This window comes from Trichomonas vaginalis, chromosome IV (genome assembly GCF_026262505.1).
Source record: "Trichomonas vaginalis G3 chromosome IV, whole genome shotgun sequence".
Lineage (NCBI taxonomy): Eukaryota > Parabasalia > Trichomonadida > Trichomonadidae > Trichomonas > Trichomonas vaginalis.
The window spans coordinates 28,768,529-28,791,556 of NC_067206.1; the positions used below are offsets into that span (position 1 = coordinate 28,768,529).

Consider the following 23,028-nt stretch of genomic DNA (forward strand, 5'->3'; position numbering starts at 1 on the left):
ATATATTTCGATAAAATTATCCCTTTATATTTTCAGTTTTCTCAAAAAATAAACATTCAATCTGTAAACAAATCACAAATTAAAATCGAGTAATTACATTATTAAGCTTACATGCAATACAACCCATTATAAAAAAATAAATATAAATTACAATGCATTACAAAATGCTGCTTTTCAAATTTCACTTACACCGTTTGATTACAAAATTTTCGATGCTCAAAGTTTTTTAAGTATGAGTGGTAAACATATTTATACGCAATATTTAATTTTTAAACTTCTATCGTTCAACAAAAATCAAAAATAATTTCAAGGGATTTTTTTAAGCTCTCAAAATCGTTAAATCAATTTTTTAGATCACATACAATTACATTCTCAATATACATCAATTATATTGACAATGTACTTTGTTTATATATTCAATACTTTTTCAATTGCTTTTCAGACATTTGTTTTCATTGCCATTAATGCAAGCATACATAGTCAAGTTCTATACGAATCTTGAGTTCTATGTTCCATTTGAAGAACCTATGACAGCAGGCAAGGTCAAAGAGGAAATGTTCCTTCAGCTAGAAATACCAACAAAACAAATGACTCTTGTTTTTAATGGCCAAATCCTTCCAGATCATGCTAATCTTCAAGAGATGGGTGCAAAAAATGGATCCGTTGTTTATCTGTACGTTCCAAACTACGATAACATCTTCCTTCAGTCTCCAAAAAGAATGCTTAATGAAGTTATTTCTATTTTTATGAACATTAACATCATCCATGATGAGACATTTTATGATGCTATTAATACAGTGAAGAAGTATATTGAATCTCCCATCCTTAAGTCGCTTGTTAAAATTATTCCTGAAATTGCAACATTATTAGAGGACATTACAGAGTATATCCAACAAGTAGAGTGCCCATGCGATGAGTCAATGATTGAGGCTATTTCAAAGGCTAATGATAACACCTTTTTCAACTCCCAATTTTTCGATACAGAAAACTTTTCTTTTCCAAAGGTTGAGACAAGCGAAACATCACTCTATGAGACAAAATGCCAATGCGTAATTGAGCCACTTCAAAAAATGGAGTGCTCGGAGAGCTCTTTTTCGGACGATGAAGAACCTACAAATTTAGATTATACTCCAAACATCAACAGTAATCCTCTTCCATTCTATGATCCAGATTATGGTAGAATACCATACGATTTATAACTTTTAGTTGTTTTATTTAGTTAAATTTGTTTGTAGTTTTTTATATCAATGTGTTTATTTTTCTCCTATCCAAAAACATGGCTATATTAGATAAAATGGTATACAAATATTTTATTAATATCATACAAACAATAAAAACAAAACAATGATAAAAGAAAATTTCAACCGCATCACATATAAAACGCTGTGCTATCAAATACAAATGGAAGGGGCTCGGTTGAGATGGATTTGGCGTAATTTATGTTGAGTGGAATATCATCTTCGACAATTGAGTTATCATTATCCTTAATTTCCAAGCCTTCGTCTAAATAATTAGCAGGTAGGCATAACGTAGTGAGTGTTTCAGATTTATCTTCATAAATCCATTCATCGATATTGAGGTATCTGTCTTCGATTATTGAAACTTCATTGATAAGAGCATCATCATATGGTGCTTCAATTTGATTAATGCATTGTAGAATTGCATTGAAGAATTGTTCTAGATCGGGTATAATCTTGACAAGAGCACGGATCTTTGGGGATTGTATGAGTGTTTTGATCTCATTAATTGCATCGTTAAACATAGCATCTGGAATGCAATTTATGTTCTCAAAAAGAGAGAGGATCTCGTTAAATTCTCTTTTTGTATCTTGCAAGAAGATGTTATCATAATTTGGAATGTACAAATGAATAATTGAACCGTTTTTGAAGCCAAGTGCTTTGAGGTTTTCTTCATCCGAAAGGATTTTTCCGTTGAAAATCAATTTCATTCTAAGGGTAGAAACTTCTATTTGAGTCTCCATTTCATCCTTAACATCCTGAACTGTTGTAAGACCATCGAATGGGACGTAGAAGTCACTGGATTTCATAACGCGTACAATAAGTCCTTCCATTTTATATGAAAATTGATTTTGACAATTATGAGAACGTTAGTGAAGTCGTTAGTGAGAACGATAGTGAGAACGTTTATTTTTTACATTAGTGAGTTCGTTAGTAAAGTGAAGTGGTTGGCGGCTTTGTAAATATTTAAGGTTAAGTTAGTGTTTGTGTTGTAAAATATACGTTGGCGGTTTTGTAAAGTGTCAAATTCACATATAATGGGTAAGGGGGCGCGCAGTGCCACCATACCCAAGACTTGTATACTAACTAAATTAAAAGTCTTTCCCGAACCCATTTTTCCGCAATAGAAATACACACCGTTTGAACAGAACTGATAATCCTTACTGAAGGGAAGAATTAATGAACTATTGAGTTTATCGGATTTTTCATTCATTTTTTCATCTACTTCTTCAAATAAATGTTTCATTTTATTATAATTAAAAATGCAAGTCAGAAATTTTGTTAATACCGTTCCCAGTCTTAATGATAAAAGTATTAAAATCTATTATGAGCACATATTTTCACAACCGTTTAAAATAATCAATGGTGAATACATTTATGAATACCCTAAACACTGGGTTGATTATAACACTGGCGAAAAAGCAATTGAAATAAGACAGATAAAAACCATTCCTGCAGGACGAACCATTGAATTATATAACTTTGGAATAATAAGAGATAATCATCAATATGATTTACAGCTTTATATCGATTTAGACACAGGAGATGATATGACAGCATTTAATAAAAAGATTATATCGGTTCTTATTGAACAGTTAAAAGGTGCCGGATATCCTCAACCTAATGAAGTTGATATGTTTTATAGTTTTGAAACTAATTCAATAGAATTTCGTGTTAATTCAAATTCAAAAGCTGGTTTCATATTTGATTTAAAAGATGGTGCTGTCGGTGATGAGATTAAAAATATATACACGAATAAAAATTTTCAAGAGATTACAGGAATTAATAATGATGAATGCTTTTATCGATTTGCTCAGTTCGGAGCAGAACAGATAACATTAAATGACCTCCTGGAGTACCTACCAAAATCAATTTCCATTAAAATGATGATTATTTATTAACATCAATTTCATTTAATGGTGTTTGGTCCAGAGAAGCGGCAATCATTAAATCAAGTATAAGTGAATTCGCTGAAGATTCTATTTTATGTTTATCAAACTGTTTATATTCTCCGCCGAAGCATTATTCAATAACTAATTATGTTAATAAATTTAATATAAAATTAGTTGAACCATCGAGCCTAAAAGATATTGTCCTTCCTGATGACAGAAAAGATAGTATTATTATCGAACTCATATTAATCGCTTATTAAAATTTAATATATATAAATGAGTTCAACGACTGAAAGCGCATGGGCTAGTTTTGATGAAGATCCTAAACCGCGGAACTATAATAGAATTGTAATTCCTGTAGGTCTTTTATTAGCTGCTGGTGCTGTAGCGGGACCATATTTATATAGAAATTTATATAGAACACCGATTAATTCAACTGCCGGGGCTGATCTTATTCCAACAGGTCTGAAAAAATCTACACCGATTCAAACAAGCCCGACACAGGAAAGGAACCGGAACCACTCCACAGTAGGTCAGTTAATTTTAAAGAATAGAAGAAATTAATTTGTAATAAATGACGTCGTTAAATGTAAAAATAATTTGTGATGATATTACTATCATTGATGATGTAAGTGAGTGTGCTAATATAATTGATAGAATTAATGAACTAATAAAGAGGTTCAGTGGTGAAAAAGTCAGGGTTTCATTAACGTTTAGCTCCGATGAAAAATTTTATGAGTTAATCATTATGAGAAATGATTTTAATAAGCATTAAATGGTATTTTCAACACTATCAGCTTTGGATGGAGGTTATAAAGCTATTGACGGTTTAACTGGTGGAGCTGTATCAAAAGCTTTAAAAAATAATGCTGGAATGCTTGTGGGAGCTGCTGCCAGAAAATTAAAATCTGAAAAGTTAAAGAAATTGGGTAACTGGGTCGCTGACCAGTCGCAAACCTTTTAGGTGAAGATAATGAAATATCTAAGCAGTTAAAAGATTTTAAAGGTCAGTTGAATGGTGAAGAGTTTAAATTAAATTCACTTAAAGAAAAGGAGAAACAACCGCCGATTAATTCAGCACCTGCGCCATCACCAGCACCAGCACCAGTAACTGCAGTCGCACCATATGACCCTGGCGGTTATGGAAGACCTTTTGACCCTAAAACAGGAGGTTCTAATTGGTTCCATTACGGTCGAAGATATATTCTCGCAAAAATTGCAAAAGCAAAGAAACTGTTAAAAACTAAAAAGAAACCAAGAGTTTTAAAGTAATTAAATGGTTAGAGATGTTCTCGAATACCCTGCACCACCTGAAACGCCTAACAATAATGATTTATATAATCGATTGAAAACTTTAGGTAAAGTGTATTTATGGTTTAATTATCCTTATCATATGGCGGTTTATAAACTTTATAAGCACTATAAAGAAAGTAATAGACCTTCAACCGACCTAGTTGATCCACAGGAATTAAGGAAAAGACGACGATAAAAAATAAAGTTAATTTTAAAAATATTTTTTATTTTTTACTTTTAATAAAATGAGTACTAAAATTACTGAAGCAACAAAACAAAAATTTTTAGTTGAATACATTAAATCAGGAACTATTCCAGAAGGTTTTTATGTTCATCAAATGAAAGATGGTAGAGTTCAATTTAGAAAAATTAAGCAGCCATTAAATAAAGATGGAATATTAAGAAAGATTAAATTATATGAAGATAATATAGCAGAACTGAAGAAGAAATTAGAAGAAATGGATAAATCAGATTAGATATAAAATTTTATTTTTATATAAAATGAATTTTACTAATAAATTATTAATTATTGTTTCATTACTTCTCATCTCCCGTGAAGCTCGTTTATGGTATGAATATATAACGTATGTGGATGACACTGATGATGACATTCCTGATTCATGTCAGCATATTTACTGTTGAATATTCATGAAACCCTACGAGTCAGAGCCGCAAAGCGGCTAGGTTAGAAATGAGGTTAGATTTCGGGTTAGATATACCCTAAAATTAATTTTAGCATTTATGAAAAAATTCATGAGGTTAGAAATGAGGTTAGATATACTCTAAAATTATTTTTTGTAGTTTATGAAAGGTAGTCTCACGAAAATACGTTATTTTCCCGATGCCTTGGAAGCAGCTTTGCAGGTTACCCGTAAGGTAACCAGTAGAAGTTTCTGAGCAAGGATGAAGAAGATTAAAGAGCCTTTTTATTGCAAACGCTATATTTGTAAGTGTCTTTGTAGAACTTCTCATAAATTCAAAGATTTCCAAAAACGAATTTTTCGATTTTGATATAATAAATGATATTTAAACAAATTATAGATGTGTTTGCAATTAAAAAAATCCGAGTTAACTACAATATCTTCAATTTTTGTCGTTCACTTTTTCATGTCATACTGATAGCAAGAATACTCACCCAATTTGGTTACACTTCATGATAGTTTGAAGTAAAAAAATGCCACAGTTTTTTTTATTTGATATCGTTATCTAAATTTTGTACAGAAATGAAATAAATTATAATATGAAACGTGTGTTATTATGCTTGTTGGGAAACAATCCAATACTTATGTCTGAATGAAATGATTATTTCTACGAGATTTTTCATATTCAGCTAATAATGCTATCAAAATCAAATAACAATAAAAAGTTATTTTGTACATAATGTAACTTAATCTTTAATACTATATAGAACTTCGAAATACGACTAAACGGTGCGAGTTACGATATAAAATACCTTTTTTTCGATCGAAACTTGAAAGTGAGGATAACTCAATGGGTAGGGGTATGGGTTCGACTTTTTCTATTGGGCAACTATTTTTTTCTTTTCATTGTTTCAGCATTTTTTTATGCGATTATGCATAATTATTTGATTTCCTATATATTCAATAATAAATTTGTTCCGAACTCTTAACAAATAAATAAATTTTTAGAATATTTAAATTTATAGCTCCCTACATTAATATAAAGTGTTCGAATAGTTCATATATAGTTTCTTTAAAATAATTTGTTTCATTTTAAATTGGTTTGGCACAATGCTTGACATAACATGCACAAAGCTATGCCATTTTAAAATATGTATATCAATCAAGCCGATTAAGTCCATCCTAAACGAAAATCATCGATACTCATGAATTTATGATAGTCGTTCTTGATATAATTGCGCGTTTTAAAAAAATGCTTACTTTTGAACACAGAACTTATCTATCCATATTTATCAATGAAAGTTTATAAGATGCATTAATGACAAAACCTTACTTTATCAATTATAATCTTATCGTAAATTTCAAACTACAATACTGTGGGGCAAATATTAAATAACCACTATGTTGCGGATTTTATGTAAGTCTGCAAACTGTAAAATGTAATTAAACACAAATAAAAAAAAATGTAAATTTTAATCGAGAAATTTAGCAATCTTGAAAGCCTTGATCGGCATCTTTTACAAGATGTCAGTAATGCATATTCAATAACTATGAAAATCTAGCCAAGCATGGATTTTTTTCGAAAAAAAATTATTAAATTTCATTTTTCATTCTTTATACAAGTTTTAACCTTTGGTGCAATTATATCCTATCGCAAATGCATTATTGACGTTATTACTTGGATACTTCTTCATAACGCTAAATCTTCAAATTAGTTATGTGTTTGTTACTAATAGAAGTTGGAAAGGTATTAAAAAAGGAAATGTTAATAAATATACATGTTTAATTAAAAAACAAACAAGAATAAATTAAATAATTTTATTTCTTAGGAAAGTCTAAGTTTTGTAATAGATAAATTGCTTTTTGTGTCTCTTCTTCATCAATTTCTGGATGTTGATTCTCAGGTGGCGGACTAATTAAAACATCATGGGCAATATCAAACCCTTGTTTTAGTTCGTTGGCAGAAGGAAAATGATCTTCTTGTATTGGCGTTATTAATGATTGAAAATCATCAGTTGATTCTGCATTTTGGGAATTTTCCAAATTTTCATTTGGAAAATTTGAATTTTGAGATTGAATTCCTTGAGATGTAGAATCTGTAGTTGTAGAGTTTTCTGTAGAAGAAGAGGAATTTGAGTTTGCGAATTGTAGTATGTCATTGAAATTCTCATAAAGAGGTGTTTTGGCCATCGGCACTTTTTGTAACTGTGTTTCGTATGCTTGAGATGGGCAATAGCCCCTATTTTCTGAAAAAGGAACTGGAGCTTTTATTTCAATAATTTGATCCAGTTTTTGTCTTAAAATTTCCACTCCATTACGCGGAAAATCTTTGCTGTAAGGTTCAAAAACACTTAATGGTTGTGTGTGATTGTATTTTATTAATCTTCCCCAAACTGAAAATACCTGATCTTCGTGCCAACCAACTAAATACATAAGATCGGTCGTAATACTGGCAATATCTTCATCTGTGAATATATATTGGGACTTAATATCTTCTGGCATCTCCTCGACATTTGCCATATTTGCTCCTGAATTATCAAGTCTGCATTCTGACACAAGACGATCAAAATTTTGTTCACGGTAGGTTTGGTTCATTACCAAATGCGCTCCCGCACTCATCAAATCTTTAACTTCTTTTTTTGAATGCGCAAATTTTCGGAATAAGGCAAATAAATGTTCAACCGGAAGGGTTGTGAGATGTTGAAAATTTATATTCGGGAATTCCTCTAAAAATCCATAAAGAGTGAGAAGAGATGTCGCCATTTTCAGAAGATGCATTCTTCTGGCAAAAAGATAACCTTTGAATTTGAGACGATGATCTGGTGTCTCTATATTAGGAAGTCTATCAGTGACTCCGACCACATCTTGCAATCTGAGAAAGAAATGCAAGATGAAAAAAGCAAGTTTGAACATTGACAATCTTGCTTCAACTGGTAATATGGTATTTCGGACTCCCTCAAACCAAAGTGCAAGTGGAAGGAGCCAAGTTGCTTCAGTGTAGCAATTATTATCTAGCATATCCTTGACGGTTTGAACGTTAAAGATTGTTACAGGATATTTGTCATTGAGTGTGGTAGACTGATCACAGTTGTTAATTGCATCTCCAAGTTTGGAAAATAATCTAATTTTTGTAATATCGACGTGCAGCGTTGGATCATAAGGTTGCAAAAAGATTAACTTATTGGGGAAAATTAATAACGTTCTGAGGTTTTTGCCTATATGAACGACGTCCGCGATGAAGATAATCTTAAGATCTTGGAATTTTGCACTTTTAAGGACTTCTACTAATCCATCAAAGCCAGTAACTAGGCTGTACCAATGGTGAAAGAATATCTGATAAACAAAATCGTAAGATTTGTCACCATCAGTTGTAAAAACTGGAACATTCAGTGTTTTCTGAACTGTAGCAATGTAATCCAAGATTTCACTCATAATTCCAGATGCAAGACCATTTGTATGTTGTATTATATGCAAACATATTGATGGACCTTTGCAATCTAATGGCATCAAATATAATGCAAATAAGTCCTCGATTTGATCGTCATGGCCGGACTTCTTCCATAATTTGCCTGTGATTGCATCTATTCCAATGCAAAAATGGCATTGTTCACGTAATTCCTCATCTGTATATGGATATAATTCCCTGAATCTGAGGAATACTGGGAGTGAAGATGATTTTGAAAGCAAAAGTTCCTTCCATGCTGCAATATCTTTACCAAAGACTCGAAATAGAGTTGCTTTTGATGGCAACATAAGTTTCTGTCTTGCCAACAAATATTCTGAGGGTTGTTTGCAATACAACATAAAGGCAAATTGAAGTGTCTCCGCATAGTATCGTCGGCTCTTTGAGTTTGGAAAATTTAAATTATATAACATGTTATTAATGATAACACACGTTAATTTATCTGCAAACGGAGGGTACTTAAATAATGGGGTATAATCATCTAATAATATTTCGCTTAAACTCAAGGATTCATCACCATTTGTTTCATCTTCATCTTGATCATCAGAATCATCTTCATTGTCATTGAGAGTTTCAAGATCTGCCTTTTCTGCTTCTTGTTCTAATTCGTCTGCAGTTCCATCTTGTATTTTTCTTTGTTCATGATTTTTTTCATTTGCAGAGATCTTTGATAGCTTAGAGCACGGTTTTTGGAAGCTGCAATCATTGATTTAATAGTATTCTCTTGTAATAGTTTTGATTGATTGGGACTTGTTTTGATAATCTGCGATATTATTATAAATAACACCAGGAAGTTTTTCTTTAATAAGCTTTCAAGCTTCTTAAATGTGGCAATATCTACACATGATAAATTAATTTCTATCTTCTCACTGTTCATAATGATTTGTGGGAAAATGATTAGGTGGCCGAACACTTAAAGCATTTCTTTTTCGTTTTATATCAAAACAGATTTAGATAGCTTAAAACAATATAGTTTACTCATAAATACATCTTGATAATTCACTTCTTCAATTTTCATAATCTTATATCCTGACCTATATCCTCTTATAAACATATTTCTACTGAGATCTTCTTAAAGCATCTTTTTATCCCTATCTACGCCTCGAAACCAATTTAAGTTCCTTAATTTTTTTGAAAAAAAAATTAAAACTCCCTTATCAAACATCATGCTCATTTTTACGAATTTCATTTTTCCTTTAAGTTTAAAATATACGCTTTTTAGCATGTTTATAATACATTTTCAATTTACATTTACATTTTTATTTTTGAATTGTTTGTTTATATTTCCGTTTGAACAATAATATTTATTGAAAATTGTGAGAGAAACGGATATAATAAAAAAACACCATACAACAAAATTCACTTTTTTTCATACTTACGCGGATCACTCCTTTTCGGCCCAATATGCCGGAAATGATAAAACTCTCAGATCTAGTTGCTAAGATCCAAACTCTCGACTCTCAAATCTACTTCCTCAGATCTTGTTGCTAACATCCAAACTCTCGACTCTCAAATCTACTTCCTCAGATCTTGTTGCTAAGATCTACTTCCTCAGATCTTTTTGATAAGATCTACTTTTAATGTTTAAGCACTCAGATCTCATTTTTAAAATATCTGCACCAAATTCTTACATCTGATAATTTTCATGTGTAACCAATGTTTCCCAATCCCTTTGCCATACCCTACTAATCGCAAATTCATTCCCTTTAATTTTGTATTAAATTTAAATTCCAATCTTAATTTCTACATTATTTATGCTAACCCTTTAAATTTTGTTCTTATTTATTCACCCTCAGATACAAATTTATTTAGAATGTATTCCTCTGAGGTCTATATTTGTATTCGAAAATAAATCTTTAAAACTCTCTAAGTTATCATTTTCTCTTCAGATATCTAATATTTTTCTAATGACATAACTACTTTGGACGCATATCCAAATTCCAAAAAAATATGGAAAAAATAAAAATGAAATTGAAAAATACAATTTTTGATATGTAAAAAGAGATTTTGAAAAAAAATTGGGAAAAGAGTATCTAATAAAATTGTTTGAGATCTATGTAGACATAGTTTTTACAGTAAAAAATCAATAATATTGAAATTGATCTGAATATATCTTTTTTTTTAAGTTTGAATGCATTAATCTCAAAGCATTTGATAAAATACTGGTTTTATTTCAAAATTCTAAATAATTTGTAATTAGATCTTTATGATGTAATTTAATTTTAAACAAGTACAGATAAAGAGAATCATAATAAAGGTGATCTATATTGCTTAAGTAAAATTGAGTATAATAGATCGATCTTAGCAACAAGATCTGAGGAAGTAGATTTGAGAGTCGAGAGTTTGGATCTTAGCAACAAGATCTGAGGAAGTAGATTTGAGAGTCGAGAGTTTGGATGTTAGCAACAAGATCTGAGGAAGTAGATTTGAGAGTCGAGAGTTTGGATCTTAGCAACTAGATCTGAGAGTTTTATCATTTCCGGCATATTGGGCCGAAAAGGAGTGATCCGCGTAAGTATGAAAAAAAGTGAATTTTGTTGTATGGTGTTTTTTTATTATATCCGTTTCTCTCACAATTTTCAATAAATATTATTGTTCAAACGGAAATATAAACAAACAATTCAAAAATAAAAATGTAAATGTAAATTGAAAATGTATTATAAACATGCTAAAAAGCGTATATTTTAAACTTAAAGGAAAAATGAAATTCGTAAAAATGAGCATGATGTTTGATAAGGGAGTTTTAATTTTTTTTTCAAAAAAATTAAGGAACTTAAATTGGTTTCGAGGCGTAGATAGGGATAAAAAGATGCTTTAAGAAGATCTCAGTAGAAATATGGTTTATAAGAGGATATAGGTCAGGATATAAGATTATGAAAATTGAAGAAGTGAATTATCAAGATGTATTTATGAGTAAACTATATTGTTTTAAGCTATCTAAATCTGTTTTGATATAAATTAAAGCGTATACTTATGCAAAATGCGAAATTTAAATTAATACTTTTTTTTGCTATTTGGACACAAAGCTAACAATCCATCCAATAAATGACGTATACCTAGCGAGATGAAGCATTTTAACATGAAAGACAAGAAAATCTGATTACTTGTGTTGAAAGTTTCTGTATTTCGTCTTCTTCCAAACACAGCGTTCAGATGCAGAAGAAAATGCAGCCGTAATGACGCAAAAAGACACTAAAATAAATTGGAGAATTTCTGTAAAGTTTTTACTGAGCTTTGTTATTGAACCCGAATTTGTTGCTGAGTGACAGGATATTAAATCTACGACATTCATGAGTAATTGTTATCAATTTGTCAATAAATTATGTTGAAGATGGTTTAAATGTCTTCGAAGGCATGAAATTAGATCCTAAATCTGTTTGAGTTAATAAAAGAGAACAAATGTTGAAAGAGTTGTCATATTGCCTACAAAATTTTCAAACATTTGCATTGAGACAATGTGAAAAAATGATGTCCAAAATACCTTTACTAAAATATTTTTAATTTGAATCATAACAAGGAAAAACAATAATGGCAGAATAAGAAAAAAAAACAAAGATGTTATGATTTGAACAGTTGCCTTTTAGATTCAAAAAGAGCATAGTGTTCCCAACCACTACACTACCTTCCTTTCCCATAAAAAGCTGAATAATTAGTATTTAATGAATTCTCCAACTTGGGGATTTGCGGCTTTTCCAAAATCTGTTAAGATAGTTCTATATAGCAATTGATATATAATATGTTTTTTATAATCAAATAATTTTTTAGTCCAGATAAATTTTTTAAAATTTCAAAGTCTTTCCATTCTACTAACGCTCTTCACATCCATATCCTTTACCATATATGTAATATAACGCCTTATTTTAATTCCCATGTTTACGATTTATTTGTCGAAAAACTGTCTTGCCCATTAACATCTCGGAAAAATTTTCGACTTTTTGAATGGCCGTTTTCAAGATCTCAAAAACTGTGGGATATTTTTTACAAAGCTAATCGACATTTATTTACCACATATGTGTACTATACAATGCACCTGGTTTCATCGAATTTTTACCGTCAGTTTTCTCGTGAGACTACCTTTTTTATTTTTTAAAAAATTATTTTTTTTTATTTTTTGTAAATGTCAAATGTATTTTACGTGTCAAACGGTTTTTGTAAATTCTAGTAATTTTGGTTTTTGTTGGTCTGCATGTGTCATTCCGGGAGACATTGCCTGTGCATGTCTCCCAGAATGGCATACTGTTCCGCATTCATAACTTGAATGCGGAACTTTGACCAACAAGAGTGCACAATACACTCTTGTCGGTCAAAGTTTTGCAATCGTATTCTGATTGCAATAAATTGTCTCATTCTGGGAGACATGCACAGGCAATGTCTCCCGGAATGACACATGCAGACCAACAAGAGTGCACAATGCACTCTTGTCGGTCAAAGTTGCATCGTATTCTGATGCAATAACAGTATGCCATTCTGGGAGACATGCACAGGCAATGTCTCCCGGAATGACACATGCAGACCAACAAGAGTGAACAATCCGCTTTCTCCTTTGAAATCCAACATTCTAATCACATCTACATTAATAAATTGTTATAAAATACTAATCAAAGATCCATACAATTCTACTATCTTATACACACATTACCAATGTTAACACCTCTTATAACTTAAATTATTTCATAAAATTTGTTTTTATATCTTATTATTTTCTCATAATGCTTCTAATACATCTCTAATTTCTTACATTCAAACACCAATATCGTCATACTATCATAAGCACTTAATTTTTTCAAATTTTTAGACTTAAATTTGAGCTACATTTTCATCATCATTTTTAGCCTTAAGCTTCTATAAGGTTATAATACATTATCGTAATATTCTAATATTTATGATTCTTACTACTCAATTCAATATAATCATATAAGTCACTCATAATCAGGAGCATAATTTAAAAATCTATAGCTCATATTTTGACAATTATATATATAGATGATGCATATTGCAATTCCGGTTTCAACACGATCAAATGTCAAACCATGATAAAATATATATCAATTTACAAAATATCGATTAACATTAGAATCCATATCTAATTCCATCAATGCACAAGTTGTAGATGCTTAATTCATCTTTGAGAAACGTGAATAGCACAATTTTATAAGATTATTTGTTGAATATTTAAAATATAAGCCAAATCGAATCTGCTGTATATTACTTTAGTTTATAATTGAATGTTAAATGTGCTCAGATAAATATTTGAGTCAGATATCGCATTTTCAAATTTCAAATTTTATCTCATGAAGTTAGAATTCATTTGATCATACAACATCATATTAGTCAAACTAGAGTTCAATCGCGATTCCAAAATGGAACAATTGCTTGTTTTATCAAAATGTTAAAATATTAATCTAAAAAACTTAATATCTAACCAAAACATTCTAGAAGTATCATATACAGGTATATGCAATCTAAATGCACACGAAATACTGAAAATTAAAAAGAATATTTATGAGATTATTAAATCTTATGCATTTCAATGAAGAATCGATAATTATCATCTCTATAGGTTATATATCAACATATGAGTTTTTGGATTGACCACTACTATACTAATGTGATCAAATTAATCTGATTCCTTGAATTTTCATTTGAAGCATTCGCAGTAGTAGGAGTACCTTCATATATTAACATATTAAAAAATTGCGCCCAGATTCGCAGTTTAATCATGATTTTAAGATTGCATTAGATTTCGAAATGCAGAAAAAAATCACTTTAGTTTCCCTTCAAACTCTAAGCATAAGCATGTCTCTATATGAGGAAACTATTTGAGCTATTCATTTGGCGGCCCAAAAACTCGTGTTGCCTGAGCGCAGAAAATACCAATTTTTGGACCCTGGGTAGGGGGTCATGCATGTTTTCTAAATGTTGGAAAAGTAGGGTAATATTCTCATATTAAATCGAAAAATTTATACACCTGGTGGATAAAAATATGTTAGTCATAAAATTTGCGCTTAATTTCAACTTGACAGTTAACTTGTTCACCTTCAAAAGTAAAAGTCTCTGTTCTTGTTTCCTTATATCTAAGATCTCCGGTCTTTCCCCAATTTACAACAGTTCGAACGATTGGATCTCTGTTTTTGTGTTTCTTTTTGGGAACATAATTAACTGTATCATTATCTTTCCAAAATTTTAAATCATCAAGGGAAATGTCGCAGAAATATTCGAAACAGTACCAAACTATGCCGCATACATTATATGCACAAACAGCACCTGTAATAACTATGCAAATTAAAGGTGGCCACATGAACATGATAGCCCATATATTAGTCGGAAGTGAGTACGATAAGGTGAAGAAGAATGCTAGCATATGTTATTGTAATATAATGAACATACGACTTTAAAATTTTTTAGAAAATTTTTAAAATTTATGTCCAAAAAGTGGCATCATTTCCTGATATTTTAGAAAAAGTTCTTATATACAATTAGGAGTCTGCTTTTCAGAATAGTTCAAAAATTGAAAACAAATAACTAATTTTTTCAATTTTTGCAAAATTTCTGTTAAATTTTTTATGAAATACCAAATGAAAGATAAATGATAATAAACAAAGTAATTTTTTTATTAAACAAGCGATTTTTCAATAGAATATAAAGATAATAAATCCGGAAGGAAGACTGAGATATCCGGCTTAACAATATTCAGTTTAATTGGCTTCAGTTTGTCAGACACTTTAATTATTAATGTCTTTTCATTACACATTATATTGTCGACATGTTTGAACTTAGAATTATAAGTTATTTTGTTTTCATTATCGAAAATAAATATCCTTGATAAAGTTACACAAATTGAACCTCCATTGTCTGTCATTGCACCAATGAATATCATATCATTGTATGTTGATCTCAACAAGTCCATGTTGTGGATTTCTTCTTGGCATTTATCGAAATAAGTCGAAGTGTTTTTCACTGTGTAATGGAAGAAACATCTTTGACATCTTTCCCTTGAAATTGTCATGTTGTCGTTTTCTATTGCCTTCCTTGCTGCTCCAACAATTCCTGCTCCTATATCAAGAACTCCTGTGAATGGTGATGCAATTGCACCAGCCAATCCTTTTCCTAAACCTTTCAATCCGCCAAGGAATCCACCTTTCTTTCCTTCTTCCATTGGTTTCGTAACAATTCCTGCAAATCCCAAAGCGATTCCTTTTCCAAAACTAACAAATCCATCTCCAACTGTTTCTGCTGCATTTCTGTTCAAGCCTCCACTACTTCTGTTATTATCTCCTTCAATGAATCCATGCATCAAAGAACTTGTGCCTCTTACAAATGATTCAGTTCCTGTCAAAGAACCAACTAAAACTGCTGGCTTCATGTTTTTGAAGTCTCCCGATCGAAGTTGTTTTATATCTCTTTTATAAAGGGATCCAATCTCAGAGATATTCATGAGAACATCCATGTGTCCAAGGATATTCATTATCTGTTTCATTGCGGATTTCTTGAATCCATCAAAAACAGTGAAAATCAAGAAAGATGAAGTGAAACTTGCAGAATTAAATTCAATTCCATCCAAATCTAAAGTTGCATTTGTTACATCAGGAGCCATGTAGATTCCTTTAGAGAAGAATCTGTACAAATGAACTCTGTTTGTATGTGATCTAATCGAGAAGATCAAAAGAATTGGATCGATCTTGAATTTGTCAAATGAATAAATTGTATTTGAAGAAATCATTTTATTTGTTGATTTCTTGTTCAACAAATTCTCTCTCTTTGACAAATCATTGTTATATTTGTAGCTTTCTCTAACTGCTGTCGAGAAGAACATCAAGATTTCACTTAAGAATGAAGTATCCAAAAACGCAGTAATTGGATTAACTTTTAATTCGAAATTCTTGAATGCAGTTGCAAAAGCAGTATTATTGTAAAATTCACAAACAAACGACAAAAACTCTTTCTGACAAAATGAAACAACAGGAAGAGGAACATCAGCAAACATGTCATCCAATTGGAAACTGTCAATAGTAAATGTTATTGTCGAAAGATTGGAAACACTCGAATATTCCATCGAGATTTGACGAATTGTTATCAAAGCCAATTCTCTTAAATCTTCATGAATTAAAGCAACTGAAATCTGTGGAATATTGAAGAAGAAATGAAGATTTTCTGAAATGGGTAATGATTGTTTTTCAGAAGAAACAATAACTGTTTTACAACCTTTGTCATCTGTTCTGACTTCAGTGAAAATTTTCTGATTTCTACACATAAATTCTTTCGAAGAATTTAGTTCGGAAATGTCAATTTTCAAGTCAGTTGAATTTACCATCAAATAAACATCTTTGTTCAGTTCTGGGTAATCGAATGCGAATGGTTTAACTTCATCTGGCATAATAACAAATGGTGTTGAATCAGGAGTCTGATAAGCACAAATTGGAATGTCTTTTAACAAGTTTTGCACTAAAATTGGTGAATTCAAACTTGCATCCGAAAAAGTGACATTCAAACCATAAGAATTTGCATTAATCAACAAACAAATGAATTTCTGTTCGAAAGCATCATCAACTGTGATTATTCTGAATGTAGTAAAGTTGGCAGTATTTAGACATATTGGTACTTTCCTGAATTTTTCAACTTGGAAATAAAAACAAGAAGATTTTGTCACAAAATTAATTGACATTTCAGAAAGCGGTTTGACAACGATAGGATCACCTATAGGTTTTCCTTCTTCTATATTAAAGATTGGTTGAAGTTTGAATTCATAGTTCAGTTCATTTTTCAATGTAATATGGTTTGTAATTGTCACTTTTTGTGTTCTAATTCCATTAGCATTACTTGAATCACTTTTGACACAAAAATGGAAAGGAATATAAATGAAAGGATTCTTTCTAAGTGGACATAATACGAAATCATCAACATTAGAAAGAGAACAATCAATAGGATTAAGAGAAATATCATAACTTATTCCAGCACTTAAATGACAAAGCATCGAAGGTTTTTCATCATCGAAATAACTTATTGGACCAAATAAAATATATTTCAAGTCATCTTTCTCTCTAAAACTAGAAGAGTTTCCATTGCTATCGCAAACATATAAATCTCTTCCTGTGTCATTATACAAAATACAAGGAATATAAAACACTAAACTCTTAACTTTGTCTTCGTCATTTTCTGTAACTAAACAAGCAATGTTCAATGTGGAATCAACTTTAATTGGGCTAACAATTCCATTCTGAAGTTTAATTGTGTTTTTATCTGATGTTTCGATACCGTTTGACATCAAAATTTTGACATTAATTTCGTTTTTGTCAATTTTCAGATAATCAACAATTTTTTCTTGGTTTTCTTTCAACAGAATGTTTTGATTTTCATTCAACCTGAACATCGTTTCAAATGGTAAGTTATTTACAATTTTAATTGGTGTATTAATGTAAATAACAGTCAAACCTCGTAACAATTCAAATTTCTTTTGAATTAAAACTGACATTTCTTTATCTTCATGTTTAAATTTATAATTAATTATATTATCAAGTTTCTTGATGTCAATAGCTTTTGCTGTTTTATCTCCAATGACTAAATCATCAGTTTTAGGATTGTAATCAGGAATCTCTGTGAAAGAATTCGAATCAACAATGTATCCAATTTTGAAATTCTTATTTTGTTTCGTAAAAATAGTCAAATTCTGCGAAGTCATGTTTTGAACAACAATAGATGAAGTTATAACAATAACTGATACGTTTTCTTTCATATACTTATAAACAACAATGTTCTTTTCAGGAATCATTGGGAAAGACAACTGTTGTGGTGTAATTGAAAAAGTGACATTATCCATTGTCACTTTTAATGATTTATTTGATTTCAAATCGTAAGTTGGCAAAACATCACCAGGAGCCAATGTCATAGTGACACCATTTAACAGACTGATGTCGATATTTTTAGCAGTTTTGTTGAGGATCTCGAATTCAGGGAAAACTTTGTAAATTCCTTTATTTTCTTTGATTGATTTCACGTTTTCACTGAAAATCAAAATTTTCTTTAGCATTCTATGACTTAAATTAATGTTCAATGAATTTGCAATGTCGAAACTAAAGACGTATCCATCACTTTTAGATCCATGCAAAACAAAACTCAATGGTTCAACTAAAACATCCCAATTCGATGTTGTTTCATTAAATAAATCAATGGAATTAAATGTGTATTCGAAAGAAAACTTTTGGTTCTTTTGCAAATTAACAGTAAAAATAGTTTTTGGTAATATAATTCTCATGAATGGTAAAGGAGGTAAAATTGATCTGTTGTCTTCACAGAATGTCAATGTCATTGTTCCAATGTTGAATTTAATGTTGTCAACAAGGAAACCTTGTGCAACATTCTTTGTGTCAAATTTTGGCAATTTTGACAAAACAGATTTGATAACTAAAATTAATGTTGCAATATCTGCAGCAGAAATAAATAAATTAAAATCGGAAACTAAGAGTGATAAATTAGTCACTTCGCCTTTCTTTTCAACAATTATATCAGACAAGAAATCAGAAAGAATTGGAGGATAAAGTAAAATTTTGTCTGAAAACTGTGAAAAAGCAATTTGAATAGAAGTTATCAAAATTCTTTGGGATTTTTCTGATATGTAAATTTGTAAATTTGAGTTGTCAAAGAACAAACAAGGTCCATTGTTTTCAAGATCACTTGGAATACAAACTGTTATATTATTCAACAACAAATTAAAGTCCATGTTTTGATCATCTCCAAATCCATAATCAAACGTAACAAAAGGACATTTTTGGAGCTTTTCAATTAAAGGAAAAACATCTGGAACAATTTCAATGAAACAATCATTTAATTTCAATTCAAAACGCTTTTCATTTAGTTTGATCTCCATTATTTTGCTTTGATTTTTAATGTTTTCTCTGCGTTTAAATATTGGGAATTTTGAATTGAAGTCAATTGAATCAAAACCGATATTTTGGCACTTTTCTTGCAAACTATAAGTAATTTTGTTTGCTTTCAATTGTTGATCATATAGACATAAAGAAACATCATCCAAATCAATCTTGGCAATGTTTTCCAAAATGAAATAATCTGGCTTTGCCAAAATGTCAAAAACGAATTTGATGGATTTCAACAAATTTTCTGTAATTTTGTCATCTGACAAATTTAATGACAAATTTGGAATTTTGATATTAGAAGTAATAGAATGGATATAAAAGATGTCTTTTGATATCTTATATCTCTCTGTGAATTGTTCATCAACTCCTAAATTCAATTCTGGTAATTCGTTTTTGAGAATTAAATTAAATGTTGATTCGAAATTGTTGATTTTTGCGAAATTTTCACTTTCTATTGCATCTATTTTGAGATTTAGATTTCCAACTTCATTGGAATTGAACTTCAAATCATTCAGATTATACATAATGAAGTTTTCTGGATTTTTGTCGATCAACATTTTCAAATCAATTTTTTGTAAATTGATGTCAAAATTCAAATAAGGAAATGTTAATGGATCATCTTCGTATTTAATTGTGTCTGCATCAATAATTCTATTAAAGAAATCAACTAAATTCATCATTGCATAAAAATCAAAACCAATTTCCGATTTTGTAGAATTTAATGTCACTTTTTTGTCAAAAATATATTCAATTTCTGTGTTATTATCTAATTTAATGAAATTAGAGTTAATTTCAGCCAAAAACACTTCAGTATCATCTAATTTGAAGTACAAAATTACATCATCATTAATTAATTTGATTTTCAATTGTAAATTAGAGAAAATCAAATTTCCAAGTTGAGAATTGTTTCTATCTATCATTGATATATTCAATTTATCCTTGTAATCGAAGTTAATAACTAAATCATCACTTTTCTCATTTTCATCTTTCAACAAATTTGAAATCATAATTATTGATTTGATCAAAAATTGGGAACTTAATTCTTCAATAACAAAATTATTGATTTTCTCAACTTTTATATCTCCGTTTTCTTCTATTGTTGAAAATGAAACATTTTGTAATCCAACAATTTCTTTTTCATCATTTGTCAAAGAAATATTATCAAATAAAACTGAAATATTTTTGTCACTTTTTGCTTTGAAATTATCCAAAACAAAGACATAATTATTTTGTTCATTATCTACTTTTATGTTGCATTTCTTAAGTAGCATTTCAAAAGTTTTACTTTTCTCGGTTTTAGTTTTCTGATTTTTGTCACTTTTTTCGAAATCCAAATTTGTCAAAGGTTTGAAAATCGAAATAAAATCTAAATAATTCTGTTTGGAAAGATTCACGGTGATTTCTGGTATTTCTGTTGATATCTTAATGGAATCCAAATCAGGTAAATCAATAATTGGCAATCCAACAACCGTTTTAACCGACAAATTTTCAGTTAAACCGTCATTTCCAATTTTTGCAGAAAAATTATTGAGAAAAACATCATAAAAATCATACAAGTCTTGAGATTTGTCTTGTTTCTTAATTTCCAAGTTTTGTAGATTCAAAACCAAATTAGATTTGGAAGGAACAACAATTTCAGGTTTTTCCAATTTCAAATTAAAATCAAAATTAATTCTTTCTTGTAATAATTTCTTGACATCTTGTTTCGAAATTTCTTTTGAGCTTTCTAAATAATTCGTTGTCTTCGGCATCGTTTTAATAAAGAACGAAACTAATTTCATTATTTCTTCCATGTCAGCAGTCAAATGTGGTTGATTAATAAACAATTTCAAGCTATGTTTCATATTTTCCGGCTGAAAATCATACAAAATACGACAAGTTTGTTCTCCTTGTAATTCTTCTTGAGAAAGTAAAGCTTTTGTTTGTGAAAACACTTCAATGTTTGAAAAAGACAAAGAAGAATTCGATCCTTCAGATTTTTTAAGGAAGAATCCATTAATTTTGTTGAAAATGATACTTCCAATATCTTTTTTATCAAGAGTTTGAAAATTAATGATTAAATTTTGTATATCCAAGTTAATATTCATATTATTATTGGAAGAAATTTTGTTTTTAAGTATAGAAAGTTGTTCGAGTTCTTCTTTAGTGAATTCCATTGTTTTTGATTGTTCTTTCCTTATTTTCGTCTCAGAATAAGATCTCAAAAACAAAATTGTGTTTAATTCTAATTTGTCTTCGAGTTTTTTCAAAATCAAATCATTTTTTGATCCAGAAAATTTATTTCCAATTGTTGTTTTCTCTTTCCACAAACTGTAATAAGTCTTTCTATTTTTCAACATGGCAAGAATATTTCCAACATGTAGTTTGTTTGGATTCTTCTGTTCTTGGATACAATGATATCCGTATTCAAACCATTTTTGTGCTGCAATTTCATTTACAGGAGAAATTGTTGGTCTTCCACATGTTCCGAATCTGATTTTCTGTCTCACTTTTTGCATTTGAGCGAACATTTCTGCGGCATTGATGTATTGTTGTTCATCTATTTGTAATTTGATGTGTTCTGTAACGAGTTTGAAAGAATATCGAAAATCGGCATCGAGTTTATCATTTGTTTCGAAGATATTCGAGAAATACATGTTGGCCAAGATCTTTTGGTGTGGTTTTAATATCGAATCATGCATTTGTTGATTGAAATTTTCAAAATTTATTAGTTCGGGGTTGGTATCTAAGTAAAGTGATAACGAATCAATGGTTAACTTTCTGTACTGATGTTCGTTTTCGGACTTAAAGAATCTGTTTTGTCCGTTTTCGTCGCATGTGAATAATAAAAGTTCTTTTAACGTGAGACCAGCATAGCTGATGCCTGATTTGGTCTTTATCTCGAGGCATATGTGTATATCTTTGATGCTTACTTGGATATTGTTTAAAATTATCGAAATTGAAGATGTCGATTTTTTGGATGAAGAAGAATCAGCTGATCCCGCTTGAGATTCTATTGCTTGAAGTAATGATCGTTTGAGTTGTAATTGTGATGTAACAAAAACTTCTTCTTGGATAGTTCCAAAAATGTAAACTCCTCGTAATTCTAAGATACATGGTTCAGATTGGAGTGAGCTCCATGGAATAGTCATATTTGTTTCTTCTATGATACCTTTAGTCACTGAAAAAGGTAAATCGTGGTAAGCAAGTGCAGATTCTTTGATTAAAAGATTCTCAATCTTTGCTTTACCTTGGAAAATCTGTAGTTGAAGCTGATTTGCTTGAAGAGGGTCTATATAATTATAGAGAGCCTCTGAAACTACCTTAGAAATCACATTTTTCATTTTTTAGATCGTCAAAAAAAATTTTTTTTTATCACCGCGGAACTCAAAATATAAATGAATAGTCATATATGTTATATTTCTAATTTTTTAATTTTCAATGAACAAATTGACTTTAAATTCAATAAAAGTCAGATTATTTGTAAAAAATTAATATAATCGTATTATTTATGACTTTTTTTGTAAATTATTCAAAAATTCAAATCTAATTTTATTTGTTAATTAACCAATAATCCATTATATTTTTAACAAAATTTTCGAATCAGATTTTTCAAGGGATAAAAAATAATCCTTGAATGCCTTTTTCCTCCTT

The 23,028-nt window shown here is 30.0% G+C and overlaps 6 protein-coding genes and 2 pseudogenes across 8 annotated transcripts, besides 2 other annotated features; 5 read left to right on the plus strand and 3 right to left on the minus strand.

Moving 5' to 3' along the window:
* Positions 1 to 464: 464 nt before the first annotated feature.
* On the plus strand, positions 465 to 1,199 carry TVAGG3_0186520 (ubiquitin-like family; the record flags this gene model as incomplete). The annotated part of the gene is made up of 1 exon (XM_001314406.1): positions 465 to 1,199. One exon carries the CDS (start codon positions 465 to 467, stop codon positions 1,197 to 1,199), a length of 735 nt encoding a protein of 244 aa, XP_001314425.1.
* Positions 1,200 to 1,369: 170 nt separating this feature from the next.
* TVAGG3_0186530 (ubiquitin-like family) lies at positions 1,370 to 2,071 on the minus strand (the record flags this gene model as incomplete). The annotated part of the gene is made up of 1 exon (XM_001314407.1): positions 1,370 to 2,071. One exon carries the CDS (start codon positions 2,069 to 2,071, stop codon positions 1,370 to 1,372), a length of 702 nt encoding a protein of 233 aa, XP_001314426.1.
* A 25-nt stretch (positions 2,072 to 2,096) lies between these two features.
* Positions 2,097 to 2,326: a terminal%2Cinverted (terminal inverted repeat of Maverick transposon ID:TVAGG3_0186540).
* Positions 2,097 to 3,387: a mobile genetic element.
* On the plus strand, positions 2,501 to 3,139 carry TVAGG3_0186550 (uncharacterized protein; the record flags this gene model as incomplete). The annotated part of the gene is made up of 1 exon (XM_001314408.1): positions 2,501 to 3,139. The coding sequence occupies one exon, from the start codon at positions 2,501 to 2,503 to the stop codon at positions 3,137 to 3,139; it is 639 nt and encodes a 212-aa protein (XP_001314427.1).
* A 19-nt stretch (positions 3,388 to 3,406) lies between the features above and the next one.
* Positions 3,407 to 3,701, plus strand: TVAGG3_0186560 (annotated as a pseudogene). Its single transcript has one exon. A coding segment is annotated over exon 1 (295 nt).
* A 204-nt stretch (positions 3,702 to 3,905) lies between these two features.
* On the plus strand, positions 3,906 to 4,402 carry TVAGG3_0186570 (annotated as a pseudogene). The gene has a single exon. A coding segment is annotated over exon 1 (497 nt).
* Positions 4,403 to 4,668: 266 nt separating this feature from the next.
* On the plus strand, positions 4,669 to 4,899 carry TVAGG3_0186580 (uncharacterized protein; the record flags this gene model as incomplete). The annotated part of the gene is made up of 1 exon (XM_001314411.1): positions 4,669 to 4,899. The coding sequence occupies one exon, from the start codon at positions 4,669 to 4,671 to the stop codon at positions 4,897 to 4,899; it is 231 nt and encodes a 76-aa protein (XP_001314430.1).
* A 1,165-nt stretch (positions 4,900 to 6,064) lies between these two features.
* On the minus strand, positions 6,065 to 7,813 carry TVAGG3_0186590 (uncharacterized protein; the record flags this gene model as incomplete). The annotated part of the gene is made up of 1 exon (XM_051225806.1): positions 6,883 to 7,254. The coding sequence occupies one exon, from the start codon at positions 7,252 to 7,254 to the stop codon at positions 6,883 to 6,885; it is 372 nt and encodes a 123-aa protein (XP_051110792.1).
* Positions 7,814 to 15,088: 7,275 nt separating this feature from the next.
* Positions 15,089 to 22,718, minus strand: TVAGG3_0186600 (regulation of parkin-mediated stimulation of mitophagy in response to mitochondrial depolarization; the record flags this gene model as incomplete). The annotated part of the gene is made up of 1 exon (XM_001314413.1): positions 15,141 to 22,718. The coding sequence occupies one exon, from the start codon at positions 22,716 to 22,718 to the stop codon at positions 15,141 to 15,143; it is 7,578 nt and encodes a 2,525-aa protein (XP_001314432.1).
* Positions 22,719 to 23,028: the final 310 nt, after the last annotated feature.